General features: G+C 51.4%; 1 protein-coding gene across 3 annotated transcripts in view; it reads left to right on the top strand.

Annotated features, from left to right (window-relative positions):
* LOC139060064 (protein bowel-like) overlaps positions 1–16,033 on the top strand; it is a 170,650-nt gene extending 154,617 nt beyond the window's left edge. For all 3 annotated transcript variants that reach the window (XM_070538849.1, XM_070538848.1, XM_070538850.1), the window contains 3 exons: positions 6,142–6,548; positions 7,379–7,896; positions 11,171–16,033. In XM_070538849.1, coding sequence (XP_070394950.1) covers positions 6,142–6,548; positions 7,379–7,896; positions 11,171–11,576 — 1,331 coding nt within the window. In that variant the 3' untranslated portion in view covers positions 11,577–16,033. The remainder of the gene's footprint in view (positions 1–6,141; positions 6,549–7,378; positions 7,897–11,170) is intronic.
* Positions 16,034–16,386: the final 353 nt, after the last annotated feature.

Raw genomic sequence — 16,386 nt, 5'->3', positions numbered from 1 at the left:
TTCCTTTATGCACGGGGCGAGTGGAGTGTACCACAAAGAGAAAACGAAAGCCCATTGTCTCGTCTTCCCGGGACATCTTGCGTAGAACGCACCGACAGCATCACTCCGGACCAAGATCACTTCTCCGCCGTCGCCTCCGTTAAAGGGAAGCTGAAGAGTCTGTCGAATTCAATAAGACGCTCATATACGGATGCGGGAACCTTATAAACCATGTAGGTCAAATTTGGGGTTTTTTTTTCAAATAGGAGCGACGTAATCGTCGGTTGAAATTGCGCTGTAGCTCCGCCCCCCGTCGAATGCCGCGCGCTGCTGCTGACGCTGACGATGCGAGCGGAGACCGGAAACCGCGGTGTTGTGACGTCAACTTTAGTGTTTTGCTCCTTCGCCGCCTGCGCGACCGTGCCTGACCGTGCTTGTTTCTGCGTGCGTGCCGTCGTAATCTGCTTCGATCGACCCTGCATTTCTTTGTTTGTGCGTCTGTGTGTATGTAGAGTGGTGGTCAACGTGCGCAGCATCAACTGATGTGGTGGGCCGATCATGCCGTCTTTCTGTGCAGCCTACGGTTGCACGAACACCAGCGGCCGCGACGATGTTGTCTTCCATTGCTTCCCACAAGACAAGAAGCTTTTAAGGAAGTGGGAGGCTGCTGTAAAGCGAAAGAATTTCAAGCCCTCAAGAACAACACTGCTGTGCTCCAACCACTTCCGTGACGACGATTATCACCAGAATTTCCACTAGCAGGCTTTCTAAACGCAGCACGAAAAGATCGGAGCAACGAAAACAAAGACGGCACGAGTGCGGACTGACTGATGATAACTGGTGTTGGAAGGCCTTATGAATACACGAACTCGCCCAAACCTAGATTTTGATTTACTGCGAGCTCCTTCATGTTAGCACGCTGAACGGAAGGTGCATGTTTATTTCCCGCCCTCGACGCAGGTTTCGTCGCAAAGCGCCGCGAATTTTCTATTTGCACGTGTGTTGCAAAACAGCCTGCACGCAGCTACCATAACGCAGTGCAAATGTAGAGTTTGCATGTGCTGGAAAGCCGGCGCACGCCAGGACGCTACGCTCCCCCCGTCTCTCGCGCACAGCGAGAAACCGACCGTCTCACGTAGCCGACGGAATTCGCCGCCTTTACGACTTCGGTTACGAGTAGTGTGCGGATGGCGCACAGATGAAGGTCACTACACGTACTGCATGAACCGGGAAGCTTTTCACGCGTTTGAACCGTCTTTGTAGGTTGCCGACAGCTTTGGACAGCGCACAAATGCCGACGATCGCATCCCCGCTTACGTTCCACGAGGAGGCATGCAGGAACACAACACTGCAGTTGTTTGACCGGAAACGAGCTCACTAGATCGGCGAAAGATCGGCGAGATCACTAGATCGCTTTGCAAAAAACATACTCACCAAAGAGCATTTCCAACACGAGGAGATCCCAAGACTTCGCTTTCGTTCTCGTCGAAAGCACTGCTCGCACCAGCATCGTTTGCTTCTTCGAGAGGCCGGCTCTTTGCAATCGGCTCGTACATGTAGGGAGCAACGCCGAACTCTTCAAAAAAACGCAGTCTCTCTAAATTTTCTATTACCTCTTAATTTTCCATTACGGCACCAAACTACCTGGCACCGCGCTTCATGTGGAGCGGCAGCGGTCGGTCGCTAAAGTTGACGTCACGGGTCGCCCAACCAATCACAGGCGGAAACGAGACGCGCGAGCTGGGCGTGTCCGCTGCTGCACTTTTCGTCGAAATAAAATATATTTGCGCTTTCTTTCGCTCAATTTCGATACGATATTCGAATTCGTAGGGTTGAAAACCATTATGTACACATGTTCACTCAATTTTTCTGGAAAACCTTTCAGCTTCCCTTTAAGTCTTTCTATCCGTTCGCGCAAGTGTGCCCCTGCCTCGTCTCTCACTGTTTTCTCCGGTGATTTTGGTTAAGCTTCGAGCATACAGCGCGGACCACGCACGCAGGAGTGGCGGGCGCGGAGGTAGCCCTGTTTGCTAGCGGGAACGGCCACCGCGGTGCATGCACCTTCCATGCCGGCTGCAGACGAGACAAGAACGGCCCGGGCTACAAATCCAATCGGCAAACAGTGGTCGCCCCCCCCCCCCCTTCGCTTCACCCCCTCCCTGCCCTTCCGCTAACCCTGCGCAAGCTCACTGATTTACGCTTTCGAAAGGACCAAGAGAACAAGAGGCCGCGAGGAGAGAAGGGAATACGTGCTTCTGGCGGCAGTTTCCCGCCCGCGCAAAAGCGGGAGAAGAGGCCCCCGTCAGCAGGCTCCGCGGAAGCAGCGTTGTTTATTGGGTATACATTAAAAACCGTGCGTCCTACGCTCTGTTTCTCCGCGACGGAGCTAGAGGGAAGTAAAGAAGATAACTGCTGGACGCACGCTCGCTATAGCTCTCCGACGCCGCGCACTTCTTTCTTTCGTTCTTTCTTTCGTTCTTTCTTTCTTTCCATACGCAGCCGTAGCGTCAGCGCTCCTTGCTTCATTCAAGGAGGAGGCCACGCGCTCCAGGTAGGAGATGCTGACCGCCACCAACGTTGAAAAGACCCCGAGCGAAGCCTTTTGCGGGGCGTCCGTAGCGTACACCGTATAGCACGAGCTTTTATATACGTCAGCACGACGTTTTTGATGTGTTTGCTGGGCCTCCCTCGTAGCGTGCGTAAAAAAAAGAAGGCTCGGGCAAACGTATACCCGGACAGCCACCGCGCATGCAGGCGTGCGGCTTCAGAAGGGAGGACATCGTTACGTTCTGGGGCGGGCCATCAATATTTCCTTACTCCACGGCTCCTTGTCGGGGCAGTGCAGAGTGTGAGAGCGGACGATGGCCCTGACGCGGGTGGGAAAAAATACGCGCGCCTCCGTAAACATGCGCGCATTGACTTCCGTGACAGGCGCGTTAGCGGGCAGAGCGTGGTGGTGGTGGTCTTGACCGGTTTGCGTTTGCGCGCAGACGTAAATACGTCGTCGTTGAGACCGAGGAGGCGGAACGCGCGCGTAACTTCATTTCGGAAGGAACAACGGTCGGAATAACGATAAGTAACAGACGATCGTGGGCATGTCACATTGCCGGTAACAACCGTGACGTCAGCTCAGAGCGCAACGAACTGGTTACGTGCGATATAGAAACCTCGTCTCCGGAAAAGAGCAGCAAATGTTCTCTTCGTTGCCTTAACTCAGGCCGTACGGCTCGCTCGTGAATATCGGTTTGAAACTACGTAGCAACGAAATAGCGTGGCGTACGTGAATGATTCCGAAAGGCAATGTGCTCATTAATTACTCATGCCTTTTTGTATGTGCATAGACAAGGGATAGAGTTTTGTTCTTCTTGGTTCGACAAGCTATTATTGCAAGATATATTGAGAGGGAGACAGAAGGGAGGATGCACACAAGCGCTTTGTATGTGTACTGCCTTCTGTCCCGGTCTCAAAATTTATTGCGCAAAATGCTAGCTATATAACTATAAGCATGTTTAACCGATGAATAATGTGGAGTCATTGGAAGCAATCTGGGTGGCTCACCGCAATTCTATACCTCACGGACAGATGAAAACAGAAATACAACATGTAGTAGTTTGCATTTATGCGCGAGAAGTGATGAGTAACCGAATTGAGGCAGTAAATGGGTAAAACCAATGGAAAAACTAAAGGATTAACTGTAATGTCATCGCGAAGCCACCCATCGTATCTTCCTCTGTTCATATATTAGCATGTCAGGAGTGGGTCTGTGTGACTTGCTTTTTTTTTTCGAAATTTACGGCCTATAGATTCCGCGAGGGGGCTGCGCGGTGCGGTACTAGAAGTTACTTTGACCCCACGTGTGGTGCAACTCTTAATTTCCACACGTCCAAGTTGCAACTATACACGGTCACAACTCACTCCACCACGAAACCATTCCCGTCCGCGCGCGCAGACACCGCGCTACATTCAGTGCATATGTATACACGTGCCGCGAACGCTTCAAAGCATTCCATTCTTTCCGGGCTGACGTCACTTTCATGCCGCGCAGAAGTACCTTAACATAAACGAGACAGACGAAAACGAAACAAAAGAAATGGGTGCAGCCGCTCTATAACGCGTGATTCGAAACGGCGCCTGCGAACACGCAGGCCATACAAGGTGGCTACCGCTCGTCACTCCGCAGCGAGTGCGTGCGTTATACGCGTGCGGGAACGACACGCGCACGAGCGAGCTCGTAGAAATAATAACGAACGCACACGCGTACGCGAAGCGACGTACGCGAACGTACGCGCACACAGCGCTGTGGCGTATGTCACCGGCGCTCCAGAGACGAGAGCGAGGCCACAGCTGCCAGGCGCTGTCGCACAGGTAGCGTCGTCGTGTGCGACCGCTTTTCTTTTCTTTCTTGTCTTTTTCGTTGCGGCACAAAAACAAATCGTGACTTGTCCCTCTACTGCCCCGGTTTCCGGCGGCACCTGCCAAATGAACACTGCCCTAATGAGGCCACGCCGACGCTCGTGTTCGGCTCCCGCGACATGCACCCTTTGCCACGGTTGGAAAGCGAACGCAAATGCGGGGAGAAAAAAAGAGGGGGAAGGATGGTGACGCTGAAGAGGATGCATCCGTAAATGTCGGCCACGGGGCCGCCCTCGCCGCGTTTATCTTTACGAGCGCCGAGGCAACGGTGGTAAAGCGCGAACAGGGAGCGTGCGTGTTACGACGGAGTTAATTTGCACACTTGCTCGTCGCAGAGCGGGTGACGCGCGCATTCTGTGTTTTATTTAATTTTATTTTTCTTTGTTTCCCGGCTCGTTTGTTTACCGGTGTTGTCGCGCTCTGTACGTGCGACCCAACTGCCGATGTAGAAAGTGCGTTAACGGAGGAGATATCGCCCTAAATAAGGGACAGCGTTCCTATGGATTCACACATAACAAACTGTCCTTTCTTCGTCAGGGGGCGATGTCTATCGATCGCAAGTGTAGCGGTTTGGGCAAGTTCGTGCATCTTGGTTACGTACACTTAGCGAACAATAAACAGGGATAGAGAGAGAGAGAGAGAGAGAGAGACAAGCACAGCATGCGTGTCCCCATCTTTCTCTTCTTTTGTTCTCGTTTATCGCTTGCTGCTTCTGTGAAGCCGATTGTTCTATAAATAGGGTGCACTGAGCACCCGCTCTCTGTTTGATAAGAAGACATCATACCGAAACAAGAAATGCCTGACTGTACATCGTTTTAAAGGCCTGGTCTGGAATTAAATTATGCGACCACGTTACAGCGGTGAGCTTTTGGTTAAGTTCGCCCACCTGTTGGGCCCTTCAAGTTAACGAGCGTGGGTGTTGTTGCGTTTCGCCTAAACGAAAAAAGCGAAGTTTTTTAGCGCAATTTTATTTCATGTATTCAGCAGCTGCCGAGATCGCTCGATGCACACACCAGATCCACAAGCAAGTTGTGCCGAAATGTGTTTCGTGTACACTTACAGCGGACCTGTAGGTTTGCGCCACACCTCACTAGCTCTTATGAGAGACGCCATAGTACGAGTTCGTCTGCTGATAGGTGGCCCATTCTACTTTTGCGCGTATTGTAAAAAAAAAAAAAGAGCAGATGAAGTGTTAATAGTGCAATCAGCGTGGCGACCTCTTATGACGTTTGGACCGAGGTGTCTTCGTCACAATACACAAAATGGAGCAGTGAAGCAAGCTTTACAGACAGAGACGTATAGGAAGGGGCAGAATTTGTCAACGTTCGAGCTCTGTTTCAACGAAAATGTGCGCGAGTGGGAACACCAATTTAGGTAACAAGTGTACCACTTGGAAGGGGGGGGGGGGGTATTTTGCAATAGTTCGTTATTATCTTTATATTAACGAACTGTTGTGAAGATTATGCACATTACTCTGTAATTTGTGTCTCGCATTTTACGAATTTGACGTAACTAGTGCTTATTCCGTGACTACGTATTTGTAAATAGTGCGATTGTAAGCAACCTTATGCACATTTTATATAAGGAAAAGCTGTTGCGCTGCATTAAAGTGCCTCCAGGCGCACTCAAGCTGTCTTGTATAGCTTTTCGCCCGGAGGACCACGAACTGTTGTAGGAAAAATAAAGATGTTCCGCTCTATTCTAACGGCAACGACCTCTCCGCTTTCTTTCTCTCCCCCCTCCGCGCAGACGTAGCCCACTCGACGACCAACAGCAGCAGCGGTGGTCCCCTTCACGCGCAGCCGCAGTGCCTGCCGGCCGACCTGAGCCTGCCGTCCAAGTCGCGAGCCGTGGCCCCGTCGCCCGCGGCGTTCCTCGGCTTCCGAAAGACCGCGCCGCACCACTCGACTTCGGCCATGGCCCCGGCTGCCGCCGCGGCCGCAGCCGCCGCCGCCGGCGGACCCTTCTGCGCCGGCGGCCCGTTCCCGCTGGGCGGTCCGCTGCCCCTGCTGCCCGGCTTCGCCATGGCGCCGTTCGCCCCCTACCCCCTGCTCTTCCTGGCCGGCGCCAGCGCCGCGGCCCACAAGGAGGCCGCCAGCTCGCAGCTGTCGCCCGCTGCGCCCACCGTGCGAGGCGCCTCGTCGGCCACGAGCACGGTACGCCTGCGCGTTGTGTGTGTGTATGCGGCGAGAAAAAAAAAATGAATAGAGCCGATTTGGTATGCACCTTTACCGTTTTGCCACTTCGGCAAACTGCCAGGGTTTTTTTTTTGCTTTTTTTTTATAAGCGAGGCTTCCTTTGCGAGCCCTCTCGGACTTTCCTGGCTGGCCGGGTGCTGTGTGCACCGTGGCTGCAGGTGCTGCTACTGTCTTGCCGAATGGCTCAGAAAAGGGAATTGAATTATGTGCCCGATGGTGAGCTCGAAAATTGGTCCGCGAGCACAGCAGTCGCTGCTCCTCTAACCATATTAGGCCACAATCACACGTATATTTTTTGCCGTGCCAACGCCAACTGTAGCTCTTTGAGATGAATGCCGCCTGTGTGACATTGCGATAGCCTGGGTGCGCGGGAGAACATATATATGCGTGCTCCAGTTACCCTTGCGGCAAAGACGCGGGGATGAAGCGGGGTAAACTTCCAGCATTTGATTAACCGCTTCACATTGATTCCGAGGAGTGCGCTGAGTGTATCTTCGCTTGACCCGTATAGTTATCGGCAGGGAACGTTTTAGTGGCTGAACTTTCCTGTCTTAATGAGACTTTGTGAGCAGGGTGAGTGCAAGTGTGCGTGTCTGTAGATGTATGTGTTGTTTGTGCCTCCGTCTGATCACCTGTGCGCGTTATATATTTCACCCAACACCTTGAGTAGCATGCCGGGCAGTCAGCGTGGCATGTGTGTGTAATCGCTTCGTTGAGCTCTCGACGAAGAAAAGTCTATCGAGATCGGAGTGGTTGAAGTTCGCATTCCCACCTGTCCCCCCGCGCAGCGCACGGCGTCGTCCTCGACGTCCAACCACTCCCGGCCGCGGGGCAAGTTCGACTTCTCGCGGCTCGCCGAGTCGGCCACCTCGCGAGACGGCGACGCGGACCGGTCCTCGCTCGCCGCCGACGGTCACGACCGGACGGCGCCCCGGCTCAGTCCGCACCAGCCGCCCTCGATGCCGCCCCAGCACCACCCGTCGGCCACCACGCAGCGCGGGCTCCTGGGTCCGCCGCCGTCGGCGGGCAGGCCTCCGCCGCCGGCGTTCCCGCTGCTGCCGTCCTACTACTCCCTACAGGGCGCCGTCGGACCCCTGGCGGGAGAACTGTTCGAGCGGAAGCCCGTGCGCGGTCGCGGCGGCTCGTCGAGGCCCAAGAAGGAGTTCATCTGCAAGTTCTGCCAGCGCCGCTTCACCAAGTCCTACAACCTGCTCATCCACGAGCGAACGCACACCGACGAGCGGCCGTACACGTGCGACATCTGCCACAAGGCGTTCCGCCGCCAGGACCACCTCAGGGACCACAGGTGGGTTCTCCCTGCGTTCTCTGGTTTCGCAGCTCATTTGCCTCTTAACGAAGAAAAAAAATGCGCTGTTCTTTTTTTTTTGTCTACGGAAACAGGGAAGCCCGAAGTGCCATCTTGCTAAACTGCTCTTTCTCCGAGAAATAACGGAGAGCCATAACGGACGCGGAGAAACCGGTACCGCAATAACCACGGCGCCCTATACGCATTCGGTGCCAAAGAGCGCACATCCTAGAATTTTGTCTGTGCTCAATATAAGCCCTATATCTCATGACGACACCCGAACCGTGTCTTTTCATGATATTCATGAAATGCTCAGATAATGCATAGCCTGTTCACGTAGCATCTTGACAGCGTCTCCTTTGTCCTTTCCTACTGTGCACGTAGTTTTGAGTCAAAGGTTTTAGCGATCGCTACCACAGTGGTGCGTTATGGGTAGAAAAATTGGTATAGATACGTACTCAGTTTCCCAGGTTTCAAGAGACAAGTTTCACCTTTCCAACACTATAATACGCGGCGTGCAAATCAAGGCACACGAAAATAAACCTCTTTGCTTCTGAAGCGTTCGTTTCACAAGCCAGAAGCCAAGTCAGAGGCTCGAGGGAAATCTGGCGTCGTGATTGTTCAGCTACGATGTGAAAGATAATATACATATCGATTTGTCTGACATTCGTTATTGTGGCTTCAGGTGTTTCTGTGACGTTGGTTATTACGCTTTATTTTTCTAAATTTCCGAGTGACCGTATAGTCCCTTCTTTCTAAACGCACGAAGGTATGCGCTTCTCCGCATATACATACAGTCATCGTGAGTTGCATTTATTACGCAATATTTATTACGCACTGATGAAGTTGGAAAGTCACAAAGGCGTTTGAAGCCAGAAGGACAAGGTTTAGGGAAATTATGTATACCACCGACCATTCCTACGAGTGCACCATGGCGTAAACTTTTCTTCTTTTCTTTTCTTTTTTTTTGCGCGTTTCTCCCCCTCCTCGTGTCCCGCTTCACCGGAGACGAGGAGGGAGAGGAAGGGGGTAGGGGAGCTTGGAAGGCCGCATATATCAACTGAGAAATTTCGAGGGGTTCAAAGTGAAGAGGGGGGTGGGGGTGCCGTGACACCATACCGGTGTACCATCACCTCGCTACGTCGCAGATTCCTACGCTTGCTGAACCGTCGCAGTTCCTGCAGATGCTAGCGCGAGTTTTCCATCCATCAATTTTCTTAAGAAACTTTATACTCAAAACCACAGAGCCTGCGACATGCGTGGTGGTACGGAAGACGCTCCTTCAGACCAATCCGTTCCGCGCCGCTTTCGTATACATACGAACACTGCACGACTGAACCTGAACCACCGATGCGCAAATATTCTGCGCGGACAGCGGCGTCCGTGCACAGCTTCAACATCCACAAATCTCTCGGCTCCCGGCCGCAAAGCGCGCGGACGCGTGCACGCGAAGACGGCGTCGCGCACACGCGCGTAAACGGGCGTACGTGCATACGTAATGCGCACGCGTTCAGCACATCATCGTTAACCTCCTTCGAGACACCTCGCGAGACGCATCGCCGCCGCGAGGCACGTGGGCAGATGTTATTAGAAGGGCGAGCAGATTGAATTTCAATTATCCCCCACATGGAACGCTTCGACGACGCGACAACCACGCGCCCACCGCCGTTCACGGGCCTCGTGTTATAAACAACCTGACGAGGCGTCTGCCTTTGTGGGCGGCGCTGTGTGTGTCTACGCGAAGCGTGTAGCTAAACTGCTTGTCTGCGCGCGCGCGTGTACACACAGTTCGCGCAAGTATACACGTCCCCGGCCATCATCGCAGTCGTTTGCGGAGGCGCGCCACAAATATATATTTCTTCCTCTGCGTGGCAGTGCATGCGTGTGTATGTTGTACAAAATGATGCAGCACAGAGGCCCACATTCTCGAGGCGTTCGTTTAAATTTCATTTTTTTCACGTGCGAACACCAAAGGCGCGCGTGGTCGTTTTGTGCCCCTGTCCGGAGTCCACGTTTTAGAATATGCACGATCGCTTTACGCTAGAGTCAAAACACATTTTCCTTTTCTTTCTCTCTATCTCGAAACAAGCGCGCAGAGCGTTGGCGTTCCTGGCGTAACCTAGCGGCCTCGTTGCTGCGTTAGCAGGCAAAGAGTTTAAAAGGCTGCGCTGAAAGAGAAAATTACCCGAACAAGAAACGCAGCAGGGGAAACGTTAAGCGTGGTTTGTTAAACTGCGGCGCCTTTCGTCGTGCCATGACTATTAATTGTTAAGGTTCCTTAGTTAACTAACTGTGAGGCAAACCGGAAGTTGTGAGGCTGTTACTTCGTTAAGGTATGAGGCCGGGTTAGTTGGCGTTCCAACAAGATGCTATACTTCGTGTTGAATGCAGGTGTTTCCTTGGTAATTTCAATGTGCCAAGCAGCAAGCCGACAATTACGTAATCAAACATGCTTGCACAATATGGATTTGAATACGCAATTCTGCGGCCACTTCTTAATGGCGCAAGAAACTGCTCCGCTATTTCTTAAGCTGTACACATCCCCTTTCTTCACGAATGCCCTACTTCTAATCTAGACATGCACCAACAGATGTACACAGTTACGTAGATACTACGCACAATTAAAAAAAAATAACTCGTCTTCTGAGTTCGCTTTATGCTTCTCGCAAAGACGTGGAACAGCAAGCAGCTGATTCTATATAGTGCAGAAGGAAAACTCCAACAGGGGCACTTCATACACGGGCACAAGAATGCAGCCACCTTGCTGGTGAATTTCATACAGCACGTCATTCGTTTTCTGCCACAGAGAATTATGTGAATAATGTAGATGTCGAAAATAATTACACTATAATACTAATACGCATATATCCCTCTTCCTCGAGAACAACCTTTCGATTTTTGTGTTCTTTCCCCTTCTGCACGATTTTTCTTGTGCTCAATAGCACGGCTAAAACCGCAAAATCGTTCGTGCCCGTTGGTCGATGTGTCGGTCGCTAGCAAATCCTCATGGGCAACTTGAAAATTTTGACGATGCTTTAATAGAGTCTGTTCGTTCTTTCTACTTGTTTGTTACCGCGCAGGTATCTGCTCTGTGCTCGTTCTTGATATACACTTTCCTTTTTAAACTATCCACTCCGCTCCTCATTCTGGGCCAGAGTACGGCCTGCAGCGTATTGAAATAAATAAATGATACGCAAGCAGGGCTCCAGCTGCCAACGATCCTCACAGTAACCAATTCTCCGCACCTTTCTCTCTCTCTCTCCCTTTGACTCAGGTACATCCACTCGAAGGAGAAGCCGTTCAAGTGCGGGGAGTGCGGCAAGGGCTTCTGCCAGTCGCGCACCCTGGCCGTGCACCGCATCCTGCACCTGGACGACTCGCCGCACAAGTGCCCCACGTGCGGCCGCAGCTTCAACCAGCGCTCGAACCTCAAGACGCACCTGCTCACGCACACGGACATCAAGCCGTACCACTGCCCCGCCTGCGGCAAGGTGTTCCGCCGGAACTGCGACCTGCGCCGCCACGCGCTCACACACACGCTGGGCATACCGGAGGACCCGGACCTGGAGAACTCGTGCAACGAGCCGGGCAGCTCTTCGAGCGCCATCGACATCATAGACGATGACGATGACGATGACAGCGACCACCAGCCCGCGGACATACTCGACGTAGAGAACTGATACGAGATACGCACTCGGTTGGGGAACTGTCACGTCCTGCCGGGACACGCATGTGCTGTGAGCGCGAAAGGTTGGGAAGGGGACGAGGACGCCGTGTGTGCATTGTGACGCGGTGGCTTTACCATCGAGTGATGTGTGCAACCCGCGCGTTCTACAACACGTGCCTGTGGTGTCACCAGGAAGGTCGGTCGGTGCACAAGCCAGGAGGTTAGCTTCGCCGTTTGCATTTCGACAGAGACGGAGATCGCGCAGAATTATTGCAGTTGGTATGGATGTCCTGAAGGAGCTACACCGCGTAGTAGAAAATTTGAGGCAGCGGTGAAAACATTGCGAATATGTAGGTTAGCCGGTGCTTGGATTTTCTTTGATCAAACCGTCTCATTTCTCCGAACGACAGTCACTGTTACGATTAGCAATCGAGCACGATTTTTTATCACAAGTTCGCGAACTATGCCCTGCTCGAAGTTTTCTAGGAGCGTCACTACGATCAACTTCTCCAGCGACAAGATTGATCACTCGATTATGTGCTCTTCGTATTTTTGCGGTATCCACCTTCCGCAAGCACTGCGGCTAGGGAAAAAAGAAAAGATCACAACCCTTTCTTAACGAACGAGCCAGCACTCTCTCAAATACATGGCGCCTGTCTTTGTAGACGTGGAACGATTGGCCTTTGAACGGCTTCCTCAGAAATGATTTAAATCTGTGACCGGCTTGGGTTGTTAGCCACTGATGTCACTCATCGTACAATGACCAGTCACGCTATACAAAAGTCATATTCATTAATGATATGTTCCTTCGTCAATGAAGAAGGGTGCGTGTTGAGAAATTCGCGATCATCCCCACCTGAATGAATCACCTGGACTTCGACGTCTGCGGATTCCTTCCGACACGTATACCACCGCTTTCCGGCCGTCCCAGCCTGCCCAATGTATGTGGCTTGTGTTTCCTTTTGGAACGTTCGTGCAAGAGTGAGTGTTGGCGAAAACTTGGTGAAACAGAGTGAAGTGCTGCAATACGTGCTCCATGTTGATCGGACTCCTTGCGCGAGGCAGTCACCGACATCCAGACTGTGAAAGAAATAGGACCCGTGAGTGGTGAACAAGTGGCTTCGGACGCTTGTCGTCCGCATTATCTGAATGATTCGCAATGTGCTATTGTATGTATTTCCCATTGCACCAATGTTTCCAAGTGGAAATAGTCTTCGAGGGAAACGTAGACCCTGTGTTTGATGATTCAGGGCTCCGTTTTCGTTGTTTGTTTTCTTAAGCTTTCCTTTATTTCCTTGCTTTGCTATGAGCATACATGTGGGACTAGCCAGCGAGCCGTCAGCGACAATGGCGTTAAGTTATTGGTTACCGTATTTATAACCTGAATCTTCCAGGCTGAGTTAGTTCCCAGTGATCGCGCGGTGCTGACTGTGCAATATACCTGCAAACGTGCTGCAGGAAATTAATTGGTTACGACGTTTCCGGCTCATAACGGTTACACGTTATAATACTTCGCGGTTAATGCCGTGCTGTGTGTGTTATGTGCGTTCGCTATAGGTTGCAGCGGGCCGCTGAAAGTGTTGCTGGCAAATGCTAGGGATGCGGAACTCTTCTCTGTACATGCCAAAGATTTCGTAGAACGAACGGTAAAAGAGAATTTCGCGGCGAAAACCCAGACTGTGATTAATCGCCCGAAATTTGCACCTGAGTAGGTATCGTATTATCTCGAACGCATGACATAATGAGGCAAGCCGGCGTAATAATGTACAGTAAACGCAGAGGGTAAAACTCTCTGGTGTGTGTGTGTGTGTGCGTGTGCGCGTGTGTGTGTGCTTCGAACCGTGTGTGCTGAGTAAGCCGGAGTGGGGATCCAATCTACTTAACCACCGAGTGAAGTTATGGTGCCCATTCGACGAGCATAAGACACGTAAATAAAGTAAGGAATTCAGCACCAAAGCTTTTTCACTGCGTACAGATGGGTCCTTCTCAAACTGTGAACAACCACCGAGGGTCAAATGTACCCCTGCCATCGCCACGTGTTCCGAATACGCGGTGAAGTATTCGGCAGCACTTTCAGGTGAACCCAGATGTCAAGGTTCTGTCACATCCAGATAAAAAAAAAAATCGAGCAAGCCAAATGCGCGCCTACGGTTAAATCGGCCGCACGTGATACGTCGATCTTTAAGCTGACGGCCTCATTATGCCGTCTGAGCACCCAACGGAGGTATACCAGAAGATGTACAATTGCGCACCTGAAGCAATGGAAGCTGTGACACACGCGCATGCTTTATAAGTAGCTCAGGCGAATCACGTGACAAGCCAGTGGAAAGCAAGCAGACGCCGTCAGCTTGCTGCTCCACGTACGCGCCCCGTAGTTGTTCGAGCAAACCCGAAAAATCCCTTGCAACGAGTAAAGCGACATAATATAACACTGTTTTATCATCTACACCTTCCCCATGACTGAAATGTGGACCATGTCAAAGTAGCTTTTTTTTCTTTCTTTCTTTTTTTTCCAATATTTTGGGGAGGTTAGTCGAATTTGAGAGCAATTACAGCGTGCATCCTCGAGTTGTCGTGCAATTCGCGAAGTCTCATCGAAAAACATGAGGCACTCAGCATGCATCGTTCGTCTAAGCAGGCTGACGAAAAACGCAACTCGGAAAAGAGCCGGGAGGAATGATGGTCACTTTCAACTAGTGTCAATCAGCCAGCGCATGCTTACGGCAAAAGCACCAGGAGTAAGTGTATGTGCGTGTGTGTGTGTGCGTGCGTGTGTGAGAGAGAGAGAGAGAAAGAGAGAGAGACAGAGACAGACAACTGAGAAGCAGACTAAGTGTAAAGGAACATGTATTTGTCTTCCCCTTCATTTCGGAAGGTGTACCTACAGCCTCACGCAAAGGAAAAACATAATAATCATGATTTGAGAAATGAGAAAAAAGGAAGTCACAATTGTGCTGGCACGTTTATTTTTTTTTTTTTTTACTTTTGACGACTTTCGCTTGTTTGCTTTCGCTGTTGTTAGGAAGGAGCGAACGCTAGGATGACAGCTAGCAAACCGGTAATCCTCGCGCGAGCGCTTTCTCCGCTCACCAGGCGGCGCACCTGCGCGGCGTTATAAGGTGCAAACGTCAGAGAAGCTCAGCGGGGGCGGTTTTTCTCGCTCGTTGTGTACACGAAGCATAATGCATACTCGCTGCGGCGACGTGGAGCACGTCGGGCCGGACGAGACGCGAAATAAGCAGAGGTGATGAGCTGGGGGAGAGAGAGAGACGAGCAAGACAGAAGAACCCCACTCAGAACGCTAGTCACTTTCCATTTTCGCCGCCGTTTATGTGATGCCTCGAGGAGGAGGCAGACACGGCATTCCGCCGCGGTACCCCGAGGAGACACCTCGGGGGATCGCGTCTCCGGGACAACCGCAAAGAGAGATTTTGTGCATAGGTCTTCGCTTCGTATTGCAGTTGGAAAGAACATACCCTACGCGGCGTGACCGTCTTGTCATCACGTGTGTGTGTGCTTTTTTTTTTCTCCCTCTTCAAGCTTCTTCAGCCTGCGCGTAAGCTCTATAGGAGTTTTCGAAGCAGCGAACGTTTCCGAATACCCTATGTGGTATACTGCCGCTGGCAACGAGGTTGCGGGTTCGGTTGCCGGCGACGACGGCCGCACCTCATGTGACAGGCGTGTGCCGAGCCCCGGATGCACGTTCAAGCATATCGCCGAGTTCTCCAAACTGATTCTTGTCGACGACATGGCTATACAGCCTCGCCCGTGGACCCTGCCAAGCCTTGGCACGTTAAAACCCGCCGAGCAGGCGTTTCAACCACTAGGCAGGTTAGCTGCGTGTTTGTAAGGACAGGAACGTAGTGAGAGGTGTCGCGAACTCAAGAAAAAGAAACAGTAACTTCGCTGTTCAACGATAATCTCTGACGACTTCCGAAATTTTGCTCCGCCCGAGTATGGTACTTTGTCTTTCAAGAAAATTCGGGTCACTGGAAGTTGTCCAAAATTATTCTCGTCGGTACGGAAACTGTTTCTCGCTAACGAAGTTTTGTTATTGATATAGGAGCGAATCAGTCTTGCACGAAGCGTAAGCTGTAAGGTTAGCAGGGGACTTGCAATCCGGAGAAAGGCCAATGTATTTGGAAGACGACGCTCGCACCTCCAAACGCCATGGCCCACGAACGTACCGATGTTTTCATCGACAGACAAGGCGAGCCGAAGCGAAGTCAATGCACGATCTCTTGAGCTTGATTCTCTTATTATATTATTGCCTGTGCTCTATTATTATTATTATCATTATTATTTTCTTTCTCGTGCCTGTACATGTGTGCTGTTGTTCATGCCCTCATCTTCGGGTGTTTCTGTTTGTCAGCAATGACTTGTGTAAATACACGCGACTATGTTGTCTGCACATCACCTAACTTATAAGGCCAAATGTTACGCATTAAAGTGAGAACGTTACAAGCAAAACTTCTTTGTTTGGTCCAGTTTATTTGTCTTTCTTTTTCGACGTTGCCGTTGAAGTAAGAGCTCTCAAGCTATCACTAGGGCGGCACAGCAAGTTCACCTCGGCGATGGCTAGTCGGCTAGTCACTACAAGTCACTACAGGCTCACTCATACAAAGCGTGTGAGCGCCTGGAGACAGCAAGTCTGCACGAGCGAAAATAATTATGAAAAAAATTGTAATTCGAAAGGAAACAATCGATCCTGCTCCACATACACATAAAACAACTGCATGATGAAGGACACTTCGTGGTTTATAATCGGCACAGGGATCCAAACGAGCATTTTACACTAAGTTTGGGGGCCGAAATGGAGTGGT

Source organism: Dermacentor albipictus, chromosome 5 (genome assembly GCF_038994185.2).
Source record: "Dermacentor albipictus isolate Rhodes 1998 colony chromosome 5, USDA_Dalb.pri_finalv2, whole genome shotgun sequence".
NCBI lineage: Eukaryota > Metazoa > Arthropoda > Arachnida > Ixodida > Ixodidae > Dermacentor > Dermacentor albipictus.
The sequence above is the reverse complement of the archived record's forward strand: the minus strand, read 5'-3'. Positions and strand labels throughout refer to the sequence as shown.